At 40.6% G+C, this 23405-nt stretch overlaps 1 protein-coding gene across 1 annotated transcript in view; it reads left to right on the forward strand.

The window, feature by feature from the left end:
• The window catches only part of Fer2 (48 related 2), a 126049-nt gene extending 114838 nt beyond the window's left edge, over nt 1–11211 (forward strand). Inside the window, exons 5-6 of the mRNA XM_068228287.1 lie at nt 3165–3379; nt 9109–11211. Of these exons, the coding sequence (XP_068084388.1) occupies nt 3165–3379; nt 9109–9218 (325 nt within the window). The 3' untranslated portion in view covers nt 9219–11211. The remainder of the gene's footprint in view (nt 1–3164; nt 3380–9108) is intronic.
• The last annotated feature ends 12194 nt before the right edge of the window (nt 11212–23405 follow it).

Genomic DNA, 23405 nt, shown 5'->3' on the forward strand with positions numbered 1-23405 from the left:
GCCAACTTTTGAACTTACTGTACGAACTAGTAGTACATTGTTAGGTGAAAGCATTCCGGTTAGTAAAAAAGCCATTGATCTGGATTGGTTAGGGCTGGTTAGTGACAAAACCATTGGTCTGGATAGGTTAGGTCGTACTAGTGACAAAACCATTGGTCTGGATAGGTTAGGTCCGGTTAGTGACAAAAATCATTTTTCGGGATAGGTTAGGTGCGGTTAGTGACAAAACCATTGGTGTGGATAGTTTAGGTCCGGCTAGTGACAAAACCATTGGTCTGGATAGGTTAGGTCGGGCTAGTGACAAAACCATTGGTCTGGATTGTGTAGGTCCGGTTAGTGACAAAGCCATTAGTCTGGATATGTTAGGTCGGGCTAGTGACAAAACCATTGGTCTGGATTGTGTAGGTCCGGTTAGTGAAAAAACCATTGAACTGTGATGAAGCAAAGGGAGTTAGGGCCACAAAGCGGCTTTAGCCTCTAGCATTTAGTTGTTTTTATTGTGCGTGAGTTGGTGAAGGATTGTATTTGTCTTGATTGCTGGGAATTACGTCATATCCAATTATATCACAGCCAATGGCAATGCTGATTTTGCAATGCAGAATGGCGCGTAATAAATTAAATTCGGTTATAAAAGTAAATGTACCTCTGGCGCGTGGGTCCCTGACTATCGCAGTGAACAGATCTATCCTCTACAAGGTACACCACATAAGATGTATACTATTTCAAATCCATTATAATGTTATACAACTTAGGCTATACTTACTGAATTTCTACCATCGTTGGCGTGCAGCTGTTTCCTAACACCATGTTCTCGCAGCAAGTGTTCACAACATCGACGTGTCACGCTATCCTAGTCGCGCTGGGCCGACGAATGACATGGCGTCGTCTTTAGCGACGAAATGTGCTTTTGTCTTCATCACAATGATCGTCGCAATCATGCCCGACGGTGTACCACAGATAGGATCCACGCCGTTTTTATTATTGAGAGACACATGGAGCCAATCCCAGGCATTACAGTCTAGGGAGCTATTAGCTTTCATGTGAAATAGTCTAGCCATTAGTGAATGTTGAAGGGCATAATAACTCCTTGACAGTTACGTGGATGGGGTTGTCAGTCCACTGCCTATTCCTCTGATGTCGACCGTTGCAAAAGAGATGCTTCAGCAGGACTATGCCGGCCATCACACTGCAGGCACCTTCAGGGAAGTTCTTTAAGATATTAATTAGGCTTTTACAGTGGCTCGCCAGGTCCCCAAACCTAAAACCTACTGAACATTTCGGGACATGATGAGTAGAAGACTGTACAACTACTATCAGCCACACTGATACGGAACTGAGGATGAACCGACTCTCGCAGTGCAGCAAGCATGGACCGCAATTCCTTAGAACGTGATTCAGAACGGTAATGACTCCATACAGCGTACGATTCAGCAAGGTATTGCAACTCGGGGTGGCTAAACTCTGTACTGACCCGTGCCCAAATGGACACAACACAGAAACACCTGAATGTGGTATCATCGCATCACTGCCTCACACTCTTCCACCATTTACACTTGGACAGTTGCAGGCACAAACACTTCATGATGCTGCTATTTAAATTTTCCCTTGGGAATGTTAAAGAACTACTAGAATATGCTGTTAATGTGTACTGCCTTGTTTGTCGATGGCGATCATGTAACCTCGTTGACAACTGTAGCTGAGCGAGTTACACTTGTGTGTCCATGGCCTGAAATGACGACTTAATGCCTCAAGACACTGAGTAATAGGCAATGCAGCACTACACTACGTTCTAGTCAGCAAAGCACTTGAAGAGGTCGAGGCGACCTTACAACGATGGGAAGCATCACTAAAAGAAGAAACGGGCTCAGGATATGCCGTAAGAAGGCATAATACATGTTCTGCAACTTCAGCTGTTTGGTCTTTATAACATTGTCTTCTAAACCGACGAACCACTGATGATGATGACAGACAGGTTCGAGTATCTCAGTTCCATCATACCTATCGACGCAATAATTGACGACGATGTCAAAAGACGCATCAGTGTTGACTGGATGAAATGGAGATCTTTGATAGGTGTCTTGTGCGACAGAGGGATACCCATAAAGTTCAAATGGAGCATCATAATTGGTTCTGACAGCTGCGTAAGGCAGAAGAAACACTATCAGAAAAGCACGCGGGCATTACATTGATCAAATAAGTATGCAATGAGTACAGTACTAGGAATCTTCGGTATTACCACTATCAGGGGAGACTGTAGGAGAGACATCGGATACGTCAAACGGCATAGTAAAAATCATTATGTAACACAGCTCTCGCATCACAGAACCAATCACAGGTCGATGACTCCCAAGACGTGTTATATTAGGCCAAGGTTTGTTGCATCGCTAGGCTGCCATGAAACGAAAAATGTGTTTCCTACGTGCTCTACAACTTCAGCTGTTTGGTCTGCGAAACATTGTTTTCCAAACTGACGAACCACTGATGGTGACAGACAGGTTCGAGCATCTTGGTTGCGTCATGCCTATCGACGCAACAACTGACGACAATGTCAAAAGACGCATCAGTGTTGGCTGGATGAAATGCAGGTCTTTGATAGGTGTCTTGTGCGACAGAGTGATACCAATAAAGTTCAAATGGAATGTCATACCTGATTCTGAAAGCTGCGCAAGGCAGAAGAAACACGATCAGAAAACCACGTGGGCATTACATTGATCAGATAAGTATGCAATGAGCACGTACTAGAAATCTTCGGTATTACCGCTATCAGGGGGGATGTTCACAGTGCATTCGTTCGTTTTATAATTTTCCGGACTGAGAGGATCAGACTGCAAAGCGTTCGTTTTCTGAGGCAAAGTTGGAATCCGAACAAGGATATGATTCTACATTTCAAAAATTCCACATGCTTTGGCAGGAAGGCAAGAACTGTCATGAGTGCATTAGTCAAATTACCACATTCTTTCCTTTAAAATATAATTTGCCACTATATTCCAAACATGTTTTTGATTTATTTCATGAAGGTACTCATGAAGGAACGCAGAAGTATTTCAGAAAAATCCTAAGCCATGTATACTCTGTACTCCTCCATGACCTTGTCGGAGACGGCAGGTTCTGTTAGTGATAATGTCAGCGTATATTAAACGTGTGTATCGTGTTTTTCGTTTCAGCAGCATCAACTCGGCTTTCGACGAGCTCCGTGTTCACGTCCCTACGTTCCCTTACGAGAAGAGGCTCAGCAAAATCGACACGCTGAGGTTAGCTATAGCGTACATCGCTCTTCTCAGGGAGGTCTTGACCGCAGACTACGATCCTCTCACATACGTGGAGAAGTGCCTGCGGGGAGAAATCAAGGCGGCCGAGAGAGCTGAATGGAACACCAGTGGTGAGTGAGCAGGAACATCTCCCCATATAGCGTGTAGCTATTTCTTGATGGATTCGAAGTTTTTGCATCTCTGTCTTGGTAAAGGCCAAAGCAAAATGTAGCTTCCGCCGAGGTTTGTATATTTTATGGCTGTGATATTACGGAAGCTGCTGAGATATGGGTGGAGATGAGTACTCATCAATGATCTGCATTTAGGGCTGTCGTCCAGGTTACATATTCCTTATCTGTTTAGCCTTTTTCTTAAACGTAATCAAACAACTTAGAAATTTATCGAATATTTCACTTGATAAATTATTCAAGTCCCTTACTCCTCGTCCGGTAAATGAATATTTGCCCCAATTTATTCTCTTGAATTACAGCTTTATCTTATTTCCTAATTTTAAAAGCTCGACTCAAGCATACCATGCCATCTCTCCACCGACAGCTCGGAACATACTACTTAATGTAGTCTAGCATCTTGTCTCCTTACTCCAAAGCCTTCCCGGCCCAAAGTTTGCACAATTTTCGTAATACTACTCCTTTCCAAACCGTGCTGCTTTCCTTAGGATCTTTTCCAGTTTTTGCATCAAGTAGTCTTGGCGTGGGTCCCATATACTGGAACCATACTCCAAGTGGGAGTGCGATTTGAGTCACGTAGCTATCAGTTTGCATTCGGGAGATAGTGAGTTCGAACCCCACTGTCAGCAGCCTTGAAGATGGTTTTTGTGGTCTCCCATTTTGACACCAGGCAAATCCAGGGGCTGTACCTTAATTAAGGCCACAGTCGCTTCTTTCCTTCTCCTAGCCCTTTCCTATCCCATCGTCGCCATAAGACCTACCTGTGTCGGTGCGACGTAAAAGGGTATATTGTAAAAAAGAAAAAAATACTTCCAGTGTTCCCCGCGAGATAATATCACCACATCAAGACATCAATTAAAAATAAGAAGACGTTTCCTCTTGGTGAAATTTAAAACCTGACATACCAACATACCATTTTTCGCTGTCCATCTCACAACATTGTCTAGTTCCCCTGCAGTCGCTCACAATCCTGCAACTCATTTAGCACTCTATACAGTACAGCATCATCCGTAAATAGCCTTATCTGTGATTCTTCCATTTCTTGACTCATATCATTTGTGTAGGTCTATAAGAAAACCTAAAGGTCCAATAATACTCCACTGCTTGAGCCCACCTCTTAATCATTACAGAATCAGATAGCACTTCACCTACTTTAATTCTATGAGTTCTATTTTCTAGAAATATAGCCATCCATTCAGTTACTCGTTTGTCTAAACCTGCGCCCACCGAATTGCGCTGTTGTCAGATATGGGAACGACGAAGCGACAGATGGTCGAGAGTCGCTTACATCTGAGAAGGGACCGGCAACGCTGACCGTGCATTGCTATCTACAGTCTGTCTCACCATGTTTGAGAGTCCGAGTATACAGTCTGTGCGAGGTTTGCTTTTAGGAACGCACTCCCTACCGGTATATCAAAATCTGCACACATGTTCTTGTGAGAATATGGTCCTACCCGGGATGAATAGTAATGACGAAGATTGCACAAAACACAGTCCCCGAGCCAGAGGAATTAATCAATGAAAGTTAAAAAATTCCCCATCTGACTGGGAATCGAACACGGGACCCCCTTGAAGCAAAAAGCAGCATTTTAGATTTTAGCCATGGAGCCAGACTGTTTTATGAATGAATTTCTAGGTCTTCCCCGAGGTCTTTTGCTAACAGTAGCCTATAACCTTCTACGAAAGTTGTCATTAATGAAGAATGGCATAAAGTAGGCCTATGACCCGCACAAGGAAAGACGTCGTTTTCATATTAATTTTAGCAGAGATCCACACTCATGTTCCTAAAAGCCAAAACGCCTTGAAAGACTAGAGATAGGAAGTTCATATTCACAGAACATGTGCATTAGTATGTTCTGAAAAGATGATTAGCATTGGAACCATGTCGGCCTTCAGGTTCAAAGTCCACATCGATATCTCAGCGCACCACCACCGACTGGTACAATGTGTCTGCGGCTCTCGTTGTCATTATAAACCGAAGGTAATGGATCAGTGTGACTTGAGCAGACGTCTAGGATGCCTCGCAGACGTATGCGAGAACCGTACCGTCAAATGAATGAGTACGAAAGAGGGCGCAGCATTGGCATGAGAGAACGTGATATCCATCCGGGAAATTGCTGCTCGTGTGGGAAGAAGTGTGTCGGCAGTGCAACGAGTGTGTACAGAATGGTTCACAGAAGGCCGTAGAACACGACGAGGTGGGTCTTGTCGCATGGCCCAGACCACCCCCCGAGAAGATATACACCTCGTTCGAATGGCATTACCGGGCAGACCTACGTCCTCCTCGGCTCTGGCGCAACAGTGGAACAGTATAACACATCGTACATAATCAGGAGTGACAGTCCGTCGCCGTTTTATTACGGTCTGGGTTACCGGCGCATCGTACACTTCTCCAACTACCTTTGACTAAAGTGCATGAACATGCTAGACTGCAATGGTGTATGGAACGATGTCACTGGGGACAGGAATGGCAGCAGATAGTGTTTTCGACGAATCCAGGTTCTGTTTGTTTGAAAATACTGGCCGCATTTTGGTTCGCCACAGAGAGCGGGAGAGGCATCACATTGACTGCATTCGCACAAGACATACAGCGTCAACTCAAGGCCTTCTGGTGGGGGGGTGCTATAGGGTAGAACCACAAATCAAGTTGTTGGTGCGTGTCCAGGGAACTGTGACCAGTTTGACCTACGTGAATGACATCCTGCAACTCGTAGCCATACCCTTCCTGCACGCCACACCAGACGCCATATTTCAGCAGGACAATGCGCGACCACATGTTGCTGCACGAACACGTGCCTTCTTGGTGTCACAGGATGTCGGACTGTTGCCCTGACCCGCCCGATCAGCGGACTTGTTGCCAATCGAAAATGTGTGGGGTATGGTGAAACGACGGGTGCGACGCTGTGACCCAATGCCAAACACCAAAGGTGAACTGTGGAACCATGTGAATGCGGCATGGATGGTTATAACCCAGGACGCCATTCGCACCTTATACGCATCGATGCCATCATGCATGGAACAAGTTATTAGTGCCCATAGAGGACCTAGTGCCTACTAGGAAACAGGACACATGCTGAACCTAGGTGACTTTTTTTTTTTTTTTTTTTTTTTTGCTAGATGCTTTTACGACGCACCGACACAGATAGGTCTTATGGCGACAATGGGATAGGAAAGGCCTAGGAGTTAGAAGGAAGTGGCCGTGGCCTTAATTAAGGTACATCCCCAGCATTTGTCTGGTGTGAAAATGGGAATGGGCTGCAGACAGAGGGATTCAAACCCACTATCTCCCGGATGCAAGCTCACAGCCGCGCGCCTTTAACCGCACGACCAACTCGCCCAATGAACCTAGGTGACTGAAATGCTAATCGTTTCTGCAGAACATACTAATGAAGATGTCCTGCGAATATGAACTTTCTATCTGTAGTCTTTCAAGGTGTTCTGTTTTTTATGAACATGGGTGTATTTTCCCTAACACTAAACAACTTAAAGTATTTTGCTGAAAAATTACAATTTAAAAGTCTCCAGGCTAATGATGATGATAATAATAATAATAATAATAATAATAATAATAATAATAATAAATTTTTAGAGATGACAATGTGCCGCAAATTTGTCCTGAACAGGGCTTTGTTAGGCACCTCTTGCAGATACCTAATTGTTCTAAATTACCAACTGACTGTGGCAAAATATGAACCTGCAGCCTTCAACGAAGAAGGCAAACCTTTAACCACTATGCCGCGCAGTCAGAGAGATTCGAGACTGATTTTCTCTTTTCCTTTTTGGTATCTGTGGTTCTCTTGGAGGAGAATACAGAGCTTTCTGTTTACCTAACACAGTTGTTTGGCTCAAAATGCCTGGGTGTCATCACATTAGTTTGATTACTTACGTATGGTACAATCAGGAAAATATAGTACTGAGATTCCGAAACCTTGGAGTTTCAATAATTATTATCTGTCTGTTACGACATCAACTCAGAGGCAGGTTGGATCCTTAAATAGCACCACTAGAGGTTATGTGCTGATGATGATGCTTGTTGTTTTAAGGGGCCTAACATCGAAGATCATCGGCCCCAAACGTTATGTGATTACAGGGAAACCGCAAAAACTGATGGCAGCGCCAAAATGACACGTATTATGATTCATTCCAAGTTAAGAAAACAGTACTGCTCTTATGGACATACAAGGAGCGAACACCCCTTCTCCCCCCCCCCCCCCTCTTGGACACTCATAATTCCTCGTGATTTAGGAATATTATAATGTACTTTATATTGTCATTTTGAAAGAAAGTAAAAAAAAGAGGATGCATTTTTTGCCCTACATTATTAAAATAACTACTGAAGCTTTTCTATTGCATGAATACATTCGCAGGGAGGAAGCACAATGGCGGAACATCCATCGCTTTGTTGCCTTCCTTCATCTTCCTTCTGTGTCGCTTGTGGTACATGCAATGCGTAACCCGTTCCTCTGTGAATCCTAGCAACTTATCACTGTTGTAGAGAAGTCGTCTGTTTATGTGATGCATATGTTTTTTAGTCTTTATATCAGTGCGTACTTGCCTTGTGTTGAGTGAGTTTTATGTGATTATTTAGTCTACGTGTGCAATTTCCTCCTTTAACAATAATATTTACTTTATGGATGAGGTTGAGGAAGAAACAAAAGTAAACTGTACTTAATTTGCAGCTTATTTTCTTCCCCCCTTTTTATCTTGAACTTGAAAACTGAGTTTTGACACATTTGTGTTCCGCCGTTTTTGCATTATGCTGTGAACATCAAAATGAACCACTCTATCCTTGCCCTTCCCGCCCTCTACAAATGCCATAGAGTTCATCAATATAAATTTCAGCTTAGTTTCTTCTACATTTTATCTTGAACGTAAATACTGAGTTTTGCCAATCTATGTGCTGCCGTTTTCCCTTTATGTCGTGAATACCAAAATGAGCTCCCCTCTAACCCCTGAGTTCCCTTGAATTCATAAAAGTAATTTTCAGCTTAGTTTCTTACCCCCTTATATCTTGAACTTAAATACCGAGTTTCACAAATTTACGTGCCAAAGTTTTCCCGTGTTGCAGTTAAGCAGAGCCGTTCGATATAGCAACCGTGTTGTCATAAGAGCAACACTGTTTTCTTCACATGGAATGATCTGTAGGCAAGATGAGAAATGAGGTAGTTTGCCATTGCTTTCATCAGTGAGCCAGAAAGTTCTACTGCAGCACAACTGACTATGAGTAACACCTTTCACAACACTCAGACGTACTAGCTGTGCTCTAATGTCATTACTCAGCACCACCCATACCCCAGTAGTTTTCATAATGCCACAGCCATGGATGAGACTGGGACTTCAGTGGAAGCTAAACTTTGCTCTGGCCTATGCCAAGAGACAGTACTGCATCCACCACGAAATAACAATAGGAACTGTTGTTGTTGTTGTTGTTATCATCATCATCATGTTTAAATTGTGTATTTATTTGGATTGTTTGTTAGACTGTTTATTTGAATATATTATACCCCAATGAAATATTCTAAGACTAAATTTCTTATTTCCTGCATTAACAAGACTAAATTTTATAATGCATTTATTAACATAATTGTGAGAAAAATACAATACATAATATGTAGGTAATTTTATTTTAATAGTTGTTCATGTGTTGACATATGTTGTATCACAATTTACAGATTTAACTGCAAGGCTGTCGTGGATCAACTGGGAAAACCTCGGCGTGAATCCCAACAGACGTAGCGTACTGACCACCCTTAACCTAACAGCCGACAACTTGAACAACTGAAACTGGTCTCATCTGGAGGGAGCGTGAAGTCCACATTTTATGTTCAAATAACAAAGGAAAATCACATTGCTTTCATAACATGCCATTCTCTGAAGGTCCCAGAAAAATGCTACATACAGTATTTTATCCAAACAGTATCAAGTATAAAATTGTCTATTTATGTATTTAATGGGGTAAGAATATTTTCAGAAAAAGTGAAGATACTAGTAATAGGAAAGCGCAAGGACAGTCTATCAGCTGGAATATATCGTGTCCCACCTAAAATTTTTACTTCAAATATCTTCTGACTAGTCGGAAACAGCGATGGGCACATATGGAGGAACGTGCAATGTGTGTCCCATGCTTTAATATGCCACGAAGCAGCGATACCAAGTTGCTCGTGGCGCAGTTAGGAGTTAGAACCAATAGATCAAAAAGACAACAGCTACGTATGATTCATACCTCAGGTGGACGTCTGCGCGGAGAGTGGACATACAAACCGTCAGTCACGCATCACCCTCCCCGTGTCTTTAATATTCAGAATACTGGTGCAAATTTGAAAACACACACATATATGCTCTATGTCACCAGTGCTACAGGTCTGAATTTAGAAATAATTGCAAATAAATTATTGTATGCAACAGAAATAGGTATAGTTCAATTTTTACATAACGGCTAATTAAAGAGGCTAACGATTCAAAATCAAAGTCAATTTTAGGACCTTTGGGGACCGACTCTGAGTGACCGGATGTATTGTATATGTTTCTTCATTTTAGAACCTTGGGACGTCGAAATCTCACACGTGTAGGTTGTCTGGTAATCTGATTAGCTATTTGTTAGGTACCAGGCTCAATCACCTGGAGTTGCAGTGGAGAATCCTTGAAAAAATACTTGGAGAATACCTGAATTTACCATTCATCAATGGAATTGTCCGTTTTTGGGATAAATTGTTTTTTTGTTATAGCACTGACGCCCAACGATTTAATATTCCGAGAATGTTGGCTACTACGTTATCATAATATTATCTTAGATTATACTCTTAAGCACATCATTTTATGCCTGATAATGTATAGGCTAATATTTGAGACTTGCAGGGGTTTAAAAAATATTTATTTTGACATGCAGTGCTTACATTTATGATCTTTCCAACTTTCAGTATTATGAGTATCCCTCAAACGGTACTCTCGATCCTGGCTCAGTGCAGTGATATTTGAAGTTGCTGAAATATGGTACGTGAGCTTCATTGGTACAAATTTATCGGCACGTAAGAGAACTCCGGGAATAAATTCCAGCACCTTGGCGTTCCTGCAAACCGTGAAAGTAGATAGTGAGATGTAAGATCAGTAACATTATTATCTCTGTGTACAAAATTGCAAATACCTTATTTCCGAAGCAGGGCAACAGAAAGGAAATAGTTTTATTGCTATTTTCCTTTTTACAAGTGTTTGGGAGGTTCCGGAGTTCTGAATTAATGAAGAGAGTTTAGTATTTGCAATGAACGCAGTACTGTATGTAACGTTATAAAATGATTATTTTGCAGACTAATGGAGAGATTAAAATATAAAATATTACAGTCTATTGGAGTTTCGTGGTGTGCTGAATCCAGTTTGTTCTTGTGTCGAAGTGTTTAATCTATTTTATACTAAAAAAACCAGTAGGGCAGAAAGATAGGACGTAATTTCGGTTTATACTACTCTACATAAATTTTATTCCTTCAGAGACTGTTTCTTGAAATATTATACTAGCATTGTTGCAAAATCGTACTTCAGTACTCTATGAGAAAAATCTTGTTGTTTGATATAGTCATTGGCTGTGTTGGCATACCACATAGCCCTACTTAAAACACATCTGTACCTCTATAATAATAAGAACAAAAGCATTCAACATAATATGTATTAACAATTGGGATTCAACTGATATGTTCAGTGTGGTGTTAATGGATTTGTTGTAAATAGTGTTGTTAAGTTCCTGTGATGTAAAGTGTATTTTTGTTGTCTTGTAAAGAGATTAATAAACAAATAATAATTAACCTATATGAATTTCTTTTTGACTATTATGTTCATGTTCCTGTATTCATCCAGTGTTTGTGTTTCATAGAAGAGCTGTTGTGTTCTGGAAAGTCTTCAGATCTGATATTCACAGTATTTTAAAGCTGCCTCTATGGATCAGTGGTAGTGTCTGCCTCCGGATCCCAAGACAGCGGTAGCAGAGGTAGTCGGATTTTTGAACGGCGGAAACAAGTCCATTCGACAATCCATGTTGTACGGTGTCGGCATGTAAAAGATCTCTGTGACACATTTTGGTGTTTACCCAACAAAATTCATTAAAACTCAGCCAGAGATGCCCAAGAGAGATTCTGTTTACTCTGCCATCTAGCAGGCTTGAAGTAAAACGGAATGCCGAAATTGACAGCAGACAGCCAAATGGCATTACATTAAATTGTCTGCATGCGGTAGCTGAGGCCATATGATATTATTTTAAATTTGAATCAGAAAAGAATCTGATGGAATCTCAGTTCAGTTTACAGCCCACATTTCACATAGGCTACATTACAACAAGGCCCTAACAGATCTCCAGAATTACACAGATTTCAAATTAATCTGCATATTTTATACATAGGATGTTAACGAAAGTGGGAAATACATTTCTCTGAAAGGGGCATTGCTTTACATGTAAAGTCGTATTAGTGACAGGGAGACCGCTCCAAGACTTGCAAACACTCTTGGGACACTTTAATTTTGAGGACACAATTGCAAAATATCAACTACATAATGACCATTCAATTACGGAAGATCCCATACTTACAGCTGCCACGAGCTTTTATGTTTTTCAACAAAGAAATACTATGAGTCTCATCAATTTTGAGATCTGCTAACGAGTTTTTCAAGTACACAGTGCAATAAGAAGACATGTTTTCACCTCGTTTTTTTATGGATCATGGTGTACAACTGTATACAAAGACTTTTTGGATGAACATAGTGATAAACTGTCACAGTTTACATACGGTAAGTTTTTTAAGTTTGTAGTCAGCAATCATTTTTAAGCCCCCTCTTTCATCTCCTCCCCCTTAGCCATTCATTATCTTTTTCCATAAATAGTCAAGTATGTTTTTAAGATCTTGAGAAGACTATGTCTTTCCATATTTAATGTTTTTACCTAAACAAATATATCTGTAGCTGATGATGTTTGCAGTAGCAGCTCGTGGCTCTAATGGCAGGTGGGGCTAATGTAGGCATTATTAGGTCTATTTTTACATATTTTATGTTATTATTATTACTGTAGTTTTTGTTGCTTTTTCTGTTGTATATACATGCATATTAAACCTTTCATTACATTTTTAATGGCAGTATCAGTACAGTTAAGCGTGCTTCATGCTAATTCATCCTAATAATAAAATACGGTACTTTAAAAGTTACCTCATTTATAAAGGAACTGTGCTCGTCAATTCTTCTGCAGTGCAAATTAATCACTATTTTAAATGCTACATACTAATCAAAACAATAACTATCCAGAACTTATGCTCACCATTCTGCAACTGCTAAAAGCTAACTGTAAACTAAAATTCCAAACGTGTTGAAAGCTTCACTCTGTGAATGATCACCAGAACATGTTACATGAGGTTAGTAGAATACCAGTGAGTTTGTAATAACATCGCCATAACACCCACCGCTACATCTTCATCGCATTGTTCTTTTTTACTGCGGGCATGTCAAAGCTAGCCGCTAGCCTGACATTTTAAAATGCATTGCCACTTTCATTCCCTCAAAGCTTCACGGACCTTCAAAACAGTTACCTACTGATAGTCACTGCGAGGACTGAGACAGAATTAGCCCCTGTGTGAGGATAAATGTAGAAAATATGTAATATTATCATACTTTCATTTCCTCATTTCATTAATTACTGCAGGACAGTGGTACTCAGATTATCAATTTGGTCTCATTAAATGTATTATCTGAAATATAAATAATATAAGATTTCTAAACTCGTATGTCCAAAAATCTGGTGGGGCTAAGCCCTTTTAGCCCATAATGATGCACCGCCCCTGGATGTTTGTAATAAAACATAACGTGTACTACTGCTAATTTTTGAACTTGCTTAAGGCACACAACATATTGTATCGATAAGGTGAATTACTGTCAATTTGTTAAATTACATTATACATTGATACAGATCATGAAGTTGATTACTTGCAATACTCTAATACCATCGGGGTTGGAAAAGAACAAAAGATGACCAAGGGAGATCGAATAGGATAGGTGATAGTGAGGATCCTGGTACAAGTGGAAGTAATGCCAGGACACAGCTAAGCCCCTGTGGTCACCAACCCACACTCATAAGTAAAAAGCCCCTGGGGCAAGCGTTCTTTTGGTAATTGGAAGAATGTGGTCACTATATGTTCCTTAAAAAAGTCTACAAATTGGTCTCCCCTATAATTTCTCCTTACAAGAATAGATTTTTTTAAAAGTTGAATAGGAGTTCTGCTCATAATACTGTATGTTGTACAGCTGTAACCACCATTCTTGATAGCTTCATCAAAATAAAGGTACAGTTACACCAAGGCAAAAAATTCCAAAAAATTTATGTTAGTTTTGTATTGTCTACTGTAGAGGCTACCATTATTCTTGGCATTTCACTGCCTACAACAATTTAACATAAGTGACTGTAATTTCTTCATTGGTGACATACTGAATTTTAGGCACTTAGATAGGTCTTATGGCGATGATAGGATAGGAAAGGACTAGGAGTGGGAACGAAGCGGCCAAGGCCTTAAGGTACAGCCTGGTGTGAAAAGGGGAAAACACAGAAAACCATCTTTGGGGCTGCCGACAGTGGGGTTCGAACTCACTATCTCCCAGATGCAAGCTCACAGCGCTGTGCGAGGCCAACTCTATACAGGATGTTTGGGAGATAAGTATACGTAATTTTCTGCTCGTTACTGGCAAGGCCAAAATAATGTCCCATTTCAAAAAAATAAAAACAGGAATCAAGTTCAAAATTTGATATTTGTAGCTCCTCCTCCTTTCTCTTTATCCAGCTCCTGCTGGGGCGGGGCATTTATGGCACTTCTTCACCTTCCTCTCTCCTTCCATCGTTCCTCTTCTATCACTTTGTCCCATTCCAGGTTTCTTCTCCTTGCACTCCTCTTTATTGAATTAATCCAGCTTGTTCTAGGTCTCCCTCTCTCTCTCTTTCCCTTTAACTTCATCTCCACGTCCGTTTTGGTATTCCTTCCTCCTTCATCCTCTTTACATGTCCAAACCATGTTAGTTCATTCCTGTCAATTCTTTCATTTTCATTTCAGACTTTTTAACATCTTTGTTTCTCACTTTGTCTTTCCTATCATTCTTCTTAGGTATTTCAATTCACTGGCTTGGATTCTACTCTCCTTCCTACATGTCGTTGTCCAGGTCTCAGCCGCGTAGGTTAATTTGGGTGCATAATAAATTTTGTACATTACCTCTTAAACACTTCCTTATTCCAGACAAAGTTTCTTACACTCTGGTAGAATGCTCTGGCTTATCTCCATGTCCAGCTTTCTATTCTGCATTAATTCACTCCCTAGGTTTTCTTTCCAAGTTGGTTCACTTCACACCAACCCAGATAAGTCTTATTGCAACAATGGGAAAGGAAAGGGCTAGGAGTGGGAAGGAAGTGGCCGTAGCCTTAATTAAGGTACAAGGTTCAAGGCTCTGACCACCAATTTTCACAAAGCATTCTCCTTGTCTTTCTCCTCTTGATATCACCGTGGTCTTGCTTTGCTGACATACACTTGCCTGGTGTGAAAATGGGAAACCATGGAAAACCATCCCTCGATATCTGAAACTGTCCACAATTTCAAGGCTCTGACCACCAATTTTCACAAAGCATTCTCCTTGTCTTTCTCCTCTTGATATCACCGTGGTCTTGCTTTGCTGACATACATTACAATATTTTCCAGAGTGAAAACGTTGCTTCTGATACGTAGAACGTTTTCATACAACTTATGCATGCGTACTATGTGAAGCTACAGTGAAGTGATGTGTATAGCTGCAGTGCCGTGATGTACTTGGAATCACTTCTTACACATTATGCATGCATACTATAATATGAAGCATAGTACGGCAGGTGGTATAAGCAGAAGGGTAAACGAAGCTACTACCTACCTCACAAACATCGCACTCTACTTCAAGCTCCTCCCTCAGGCAAACCATTCACTAAATTTAAATGTGTTACGAACTACACATATTAATCCCTACATTCCGTAAGGTTATTAGTACTTATCCCCCTAACCACTGGTATTTGAGTAACTGGAGCCAGTCATTTAACTGAATGCTTATTTGTACACCACATTCATTGCTCTGTTACCACGAGCACAAAGAAACTAACATGGGAACCTGCGATGTACAGTTGGCTGTACGAGCAGTAGCTTGACTTGAGGTCAAGTTCTGCAACTTTCAGAGTCTAACCCTGTGACCTGTTGATAGCCATTGGGAAGCACAGACTGACAAGGAACTGCAAAGGTTTGAACTGGAATGGGTACATCGTAGGATTCCGCAGAATTTTTGGTATGAACATGGACTCTCTTTTGCCACAGCCAGTGGCATTAGTTATAGCTTAGTGCCATTGGATAGTTTCGAGGGGCAGGGTCCTGAGAAGCACGATGGTTGTTCCTATTTTCAGAGTTACAATATCTGCCGGCATTCCAGGATCAGTGATAGAATTGAGGAATTCAACCAAATAGTGCACAGCGTCATCCTGATGACAACTTGTTTCCCCAACATATACACCACCTGAGGCATATTACATATACATATTACATATTACACAAATAAAAAATATGTTTTAAATGTAAAAGCAGTTTAACATTAATTTCAAAAGCAACAAAATTGAATATAGACCTATACCTTTCAACTTAGTGATTATTTCTGATCTTCAAGATCAGACACATTGAAATGACACACAAGGTGTAAAAATAGTAATTTAGCAACACCAAATGAAAAAAGTAATTGAACTCAGTACCCTAAGATGGAAAAATCTTTTTAATGTTGTTTGTTTTTTAATAGTTTTTGACCTATAAATTGTTAACTGGTAGTAATACAAGTCAATTTCATTTATTTATAATTTTTTTTTTTGCTAGGCGCTTTACGTCGCACCGACACAGATAGGTCTTATGGCGACGATGGGATAGGAAAGGCCTAGGAGTTGGAAGGAAGCGGCCGTGGCCTTAATTAAGGTACAGCCCCGGCATTTGCCTGGTGTGAAAATGGGAAACCACGGAAAACCATTTTCAGGGCTGCCGATAGTGGGATTCAAACCTACTATCTCCCGGATGCAAGCTCACAACCGCGCGCCAATATTTATAATTTAATGTAATATCTAACGGAGCAAGTTGTGTAAATAATGTTGAGATGTATTTTATATTAATTGCTGGTTTCTCTTTACTTTAATGCAGCTGATGATGGTGTTGTAAAAACATCGAAAACTAGTACTGCTAATAAAGTGATTATGTTGTAATACAATCAGACAACATTGTTTTTGTATTGAATAGGAGGAACCTTTCAGATTTTATAAGTATTTGTAAACTCAGTTCAATACAGATAAATTAAGATGAAATTTCTTATGTTAAAAGATAGCACACTCGACTGTTCTGTTTATGATAATATACTTCAGATGCATGGTAAAGTTTTAAACATTGAACTAATTTAGTATTACAGTATGGGGAATGAGGTATTACTTGGCCTTCCTGTTGTGCTGTGGATGGAAAAAGAGTTGCAAGAAAAAAGATTGAAATAGAGCTTTTTTTTTTATTTTTATTTTTTTTTTTTTTTGCTAGCTGCTTTACGTCGCACCGACACAGATAGGTCTTATGGCGACGATGGGACAGGGAAGGGCTAGGAGTGGGAAGGAAGCGGCCGTGGCCTTAATTAAGGTACAGCCCCAGCATTTGCCTGGTGTGAAAATGGGAAACCACGGAAAACCATCTTCAGGGCTGCCGACAGTGGGGCTCGAACCCACGATCTCCCGGATGCAAGCTCATAGCCGCGCGCCTCTACGCGCACGGCCAACTTGCCCGGTCTGAAATAGAGCAAAAACTGCTTGCTTAGTAGAAGAGAACTATCACATGTGAACTTCCTATGTGAGCTGCGACTCGAGTCCAGTGACTGGAATGGCATTTTAAGGATGTATAAGGAAATATACTGAGAGCTCCTTCAAATGGCATAACCAGATACTGTGGTACAATCATGTGAGAATTGATCCTACTCTATGAACAACTATCTGTTAATGTGTCTCTCTACAGGCCAAACTTACAAGGATCTGAAACACATCATCATCATCATCATCACATCTGCACAGTCTTTACTTCAGTTTCCCAAGGAAAGGAACATCATAAAGTCTCTGGCTGAATTCAAGTAAGTGCCTGAATATTGGAGACTTGCCTGTGGACTTCTTGTCAGTAGACTTAATGGCCCTACAAACAGAGGCTAAGTCTGAGAGTGTATAGGACATTTCAGAGATGTCAGCGATACTCGATGCACAATGGCATTAGTTCGACAACTTCTGGTATACCAGCTGGTGACCACCAGTTGCCACCAATTTCATTCCAGGGTATTGAAATCTTTCATAAGACCAAAACACATTCAGGATAAGAATTGCTTTACTAGACTTCAGAGGAAAAAACTTCTTCAGACAGTTGAGCCAATACATATGAAAATAAAGACACCTAGAAAAGTTAAAATTGCTATTTACACCATTCCTTATCCTAATGAATATCTACAATTAAAACTGTGAATATCATTCCTGAGCATCCATACAAGCAATAAATCAGTTTTAGTTCTGGAATAAATAGCAACCCTGTAATAAATATGTAAGTTAAGATAGGCACAGAGGGGATGACAAAACATAACTCATTGTTTAAATATTTGTAGTGATGCAGAAAATTGAACTATAACAATAACTATCTACAAATAACACTGACAAGAGCCATCAGCTTTGCATGTCACAATTTTACAAAGTTAAAAATGTCACACTTATTTGGATTATGAACTCAAAATTCAAGTGGTTGGTAGAAATGCATGCCAACATTTGTTCCAGCAAGGTCAGCTGTAAAAGTGCTTTCAACTTAAGGTAAATGCAAACTAAAGCTTGATATTTTTTGGGCTTTATTTAGATATTAACAATAGGCTAATAGTTACTACAAAGATTAAGCCCTAGTGATGACTGAAATTTTCTTTCATCACCTGTTACTAGCACTTTTACAGGGAAAACTATAAAAATGACTCTAGCATTCCTTTGAAGCTAGTCCTATAGGCACAAATGCTTGGCAAGCAACTGGGAAAATTCAAATTTGACATCAGAGCAGGATAATGTTAATAATTCTGAATATTTTATACACATTAATTATGCAATAAGTTGCATAAACACGTGATTTTTTTTTCCTTTTCTTTTAGAGCAGTGCTTCTCTAACATGTCAGATCACAGTTCCCAACAAGCTGCAGACCTTCAAATTAAGAGGTATAGTACAGGAAGATCAAATGTACATGAACAACAATGTAAACAGTATGCCTTTCAGAGGATTTTTTTGTTACTTACATGTAGGTTTTATAACTTGTTTGCAACTGTACTTGCAAAATTAAAACATAGTGGTGAAAACATAAAGCAGGCTTTTATATAAGTTCAAACAAAATGAAATTTGTTAACTGAATGAATTGCTATTAACAGTAGCAAATGTACAGTATGTGGACCAAGATGCATTTACTAGCAGTATGAGCAGTGTGCATGAGCATAGATCTGTGCTAAAGCCAAATTTTGCATAAAAATCCAACTACAGTCTGTGTTAAATGGCAAGCATTTTGGTCTTGAGAGGCTACTCAGAATTGTCCAAACAAATGGCTCCTATGGTTATCCCATTATCCCTCCTACTCAATGCACTGCACTCCACAAAAAATTTGACTTTGTTCAATATCACTTGCGCCAGGCCTAAATATTTTTATTCATAAAAATGATTGCAACAGAAATAGCTTATCATTTGACACATATTATAGTCTCTCTTGTTTGCTAAAAGCTATAGAAGAGAGTGAAAATCAATCTCACCAGTATGAAATGTAGTAAGTATACAATTTCATAGCTTCTAAGCCAACCAATGAAGTGGAGGTTCCAAAAGTTTCCACATTGTTATAATTGCATTTTAACCTACGACTGTTTGCCATACGGTACATTTACATACCATGCTGATTTTAAGAACTGTATTCTATTAAAGAATATGAACCAAAGGGAGCACATTCTGTGAACCATAGCATTAGAGAAAGGTATTATTTAAATATTATGAAATTCAATTCAGAATTCCAGATATGTTCTTTACTAAAGTCTTTGATTTAGATCAAATTTGCTTAAATCTACTATAAAACTATTAGGGTAGCGAAGTTCCTTTTGTTACAGTTTCATCAAATACACTGACTGACAGAGCAAATGCAACACCAAGAAGGAGTGGTCAGAACTTTATGCCAATTGCAGGGTAGACTGACGTCACTGAGGTATGCTCATGATGTGAAATGCGCCGCTGTGCTGCGCACGTAGCGAACGATAAATGGGACACGGCGTTGGCGAATGGCCCACTTCGTACCGTGATTTCTCAGCCGACAGTCATTGTAGAACGTGTTGTCGTGTGCCACAGGACACGTGTATAGCTAAGAATGCCAGGCCGCCATAAACGGAGGCATTTCCAGCAGACAGACGACTTTACGAGGGGTATGGTGATCGGGCTGAGAAGGGCAGGTTGGTCGCTTCGTCAAATCGCAGCCGATACCCATAGGGATGTGTCCATGGTGCAGCGCCTGTGGCGAAGATGGTTGGCGTAGGGACATGTGGCACGTGCAAGGGGTCCAGGCGCAGCCCGAGTGACGTCAGCACGCGAGGATCGGCGCATCCGCCGCCAAGCGGTGGCAGCCCCGCACGCCACATCAACCGCCATTCTTCAGCATGTGCAAGACACCCTGGCTGTTCCAATATCGACCAGAACAATTTCCTGTCGATTGGTTGAAGGAGGCCTGCACTCCCGGCGTCCGCTCAGAAGACTACCATTGACTCCACAGCATAGACGTGCACGCCTGGCATGGTGCCGGGCTAGAGCGACTTGGATGAGGGAATGGCGGAACGTCGTGTTCTCCGATGAGTCACGCTTCTGTTCTGTCAGTGATAGTCACCGCAGACGAGTGTGGCGTCGGCGTGGAGAAAGGTCAAATCCGGCAGTAACTGTGGAGCGCCCTACCGCTAGACAACGCGGCATCATGGTTTGGGGCGCTATTGCGTATGATTCCACGTCACCTCTAGTGCGTATTCAAGGCACGTTAAATGCCCATCGCTACGTGCAGCATGTGCTGCGGCCGGTGGCACTCCCGTACCTTCAGGGGCTGCCCAATGCTCTGTTTCAGCAGAATAATGCCCGCCCACACACTGCTCGCATCTCCCAACAGGCTCTACGAGGTGTACAGATGCTTCCGTGGCCAGCGTACTCTCCCGATCTCTCACCAATCGAACACGTGTGGGATCTTATTGGACGCCGTTTGCAAACTCTGCCCCAGCCTCGTACGGATGACCAACTGTGGCAAATGGTTGACAGAGAATGGAGAACCATCCCTCAGGACACCATCCGCACTCTTATTGACTCTGTACCTCGACGTGTTTCTGCGTGCATCGCCGCTCGCGGTGGTCCTACATCCTACTGAGTCGATGCCGTGCGCATTGTGTAACCTGCATATCGGTTTGAAATAAACATCAATTATTCATCCGTGCCGTCTCTGTTTTTTCCCCAACTTTCATCCCTTTCGAACCACTCCTCCTTGGTGTTGCATTGTCACTGTCAGTCAGTGTATATTAGCTCATACAAAGCAAAGGACTGTAACATATGTGCAGAAGCAGTGATTAAATTCAAACTAGTATGATTAAGTGAGGGATATAAGAGTGTTGCATATTGTTTCCCAAAGTGGTATACAGGATCCAATAGATAAACAGAACAAAATGAGGATGAGCATTTCATTAGTATAAATATGGCACGTGATGTGGTAGGTTTGCAGGTGCATTGATAGAAGAGGCGATTTTCAAGAGAACAGAACAAGATGTTCTTATTTCAATTGTATTCAGTTAATTCTACCATTGTCACCAAAGGCCATACCATTGAATAGGACGCAATGGACCAATTAGGTTGCCAGTTCAGTCTCCTGATTTAAATCCCTTGGATTCTTACCTATCAGCGGTATCAAGATTCTAGTGTATACAAGTGAAATCAATATGGAGAGCGAACTGTCTTCTGACAAGAGGTCATCTTACACGCTCAGGTTCTTAGCTACCATTACACAGAGTGATTAGATGTGTTTTACTCTGACACATGTGGAGTTTTCCGTGTGGGTGAGATACATACTTGTTCACTGTGCGCGGAAGAGGGACGGTGCAGGATGCCACAACATTCAACTATTCCCAAGTGTGTATTTGTTTAGTACTTTTCTTAATTCTGTAATTACTCATAAAGGGTATTAATGGCTCGTGCATTTTCAATGGCACAACATGTCTTTCTGTACGATTCATGTGTGTTAACTCAGTTAGCTCGTGAAGTTCAAAGATGCTTTCAAGAAAGATTCCTGGTTGTAGAGTTTCAAGTCATAAAACAGTCCATAATTTTTATAATACATTTCAGGAAGCTAGAGTATTGAGCCTAAGAAACCAAAAAAGCAGCACAGGATCTCACTGAAGATAAACCACATGTCATAGTTTGGAAAATTCTCGTAAAAAAACCCACTTTATTGTCTTACACAAGGGGGAATTTCATAAGAATCAGTGCAAAAGGCTACTAAATTATTACATCTAAAGCCGTACAAAATAACTGTTGCACATGCTTTTTAATCAGACGATCCTGTGCGTAGGTACACATTTTGAGTGGAGTCTGGAAAATATATACAATGGATAAACAGACCCACATTTAGTATTCTCAGACGAGGCCTCGTTCCACCTCCATGGTTATGTGTGTACACAAAACGATTGTTACTGGAGTACAGTCAAATCTAACTTTGTACATGGTGTCCCTCCATGATGCAAAAATTGGTGTATGGTGTGCTATCAATGGTGAAAGAATCATACAACCATTTTTTTAAAAAAATTTAGAATACGGTTGGTTCTGATACGAATGTGAATACCATACTAATCCTCTTTTTCAGAGAATAACCAAAATGGAGTGTGTTTTTGAATTTCTTCAACAGAACTTTGTCATTGCTCACAATGTGATTAATTCCATGAGAGAAATTCACAAAGTGACCACCTTGGTTCCCAGATTTATCTCCACATACTCCAGATAATAATTGCAGGCAGATTGTACAAGATGAACCCGCACACCATACAAGAACTGAAACATACTATTCAACAGGAAATTACTTAATGTGAACTACAGGGAGTGATGAATAATATCCTAACGAGGTGCCAAAAATGTGTGGAGAATGAAGGCAGGCAGTTTCAACACCACCTTTCATAGTTTGGTAAGTAATGAACTTAAAACTGTTTGTGTTACCGGTACTGCTGTACGGCTTACCTTTCCACTACTGACCTTCACCAGCATGGGCTCATTCATAGTAAAAATACCATGCACCAGAGTAAAGCACATCTGATCATCCTTTATTTAACATTGACATTTCACCCAACAGGTCTCTCTTCATGACAGATGAGCAAGTTGCATAATAATTCCTATCAAAAGCCAAGAAGTTTATTCTTAAATCTTCACTCACCTCCCAGTCAGTGAAATTAAAACTAAAAATGTAAAAGAAATAATTTAAGATGTAAATTAAAGTCTACACAATTTTTAAAAATCTAAAAAACAATCTAATGGACAACAATAAAACTTCAAACTGGTACACAGTTTTTTTTTTCCAGAAGTCCTCCAATGGTTATAGCTTCATAACATTACCCGATACCAGAGCCGTTTCAATTACAGTTTTGAATGATGAAAGACTCAGTAACAGGTCTGAATTATTTGTAGCTAATGTAAATTCCTCCAGTTGCAGAACAGATTACAATGGTTCATTCTATGTATGCACAGAGGAAGTGGTAGTTTCACTGATGGCATCTTCTTCGGTATCTGATCCAGTAAGAATGCAATCGGTTTTAGATTTAATGTCTACATCTGTGATTACATCTTCCAAGCTCTCTCCAATCATCGAACATAGTCTATTTATGTCGCTGACAAAAACT

Source organism: Anabrus simplex, chromosome 6, assembly GCF_040414725.1.
Source record: "Anabrus simplex isolate iqAnaSimp1 chromosome 6, ASM4041472v1, whole genome shotgun sequence".
In the NCBI taxonomy this organism is placed as follows: domain Eukaryota; kingdom Metazoa; phylum Arthropoda; class Insecta; order Orthoptera; family Tettigoniidae; genus Anabrus; species Anabrus simplex.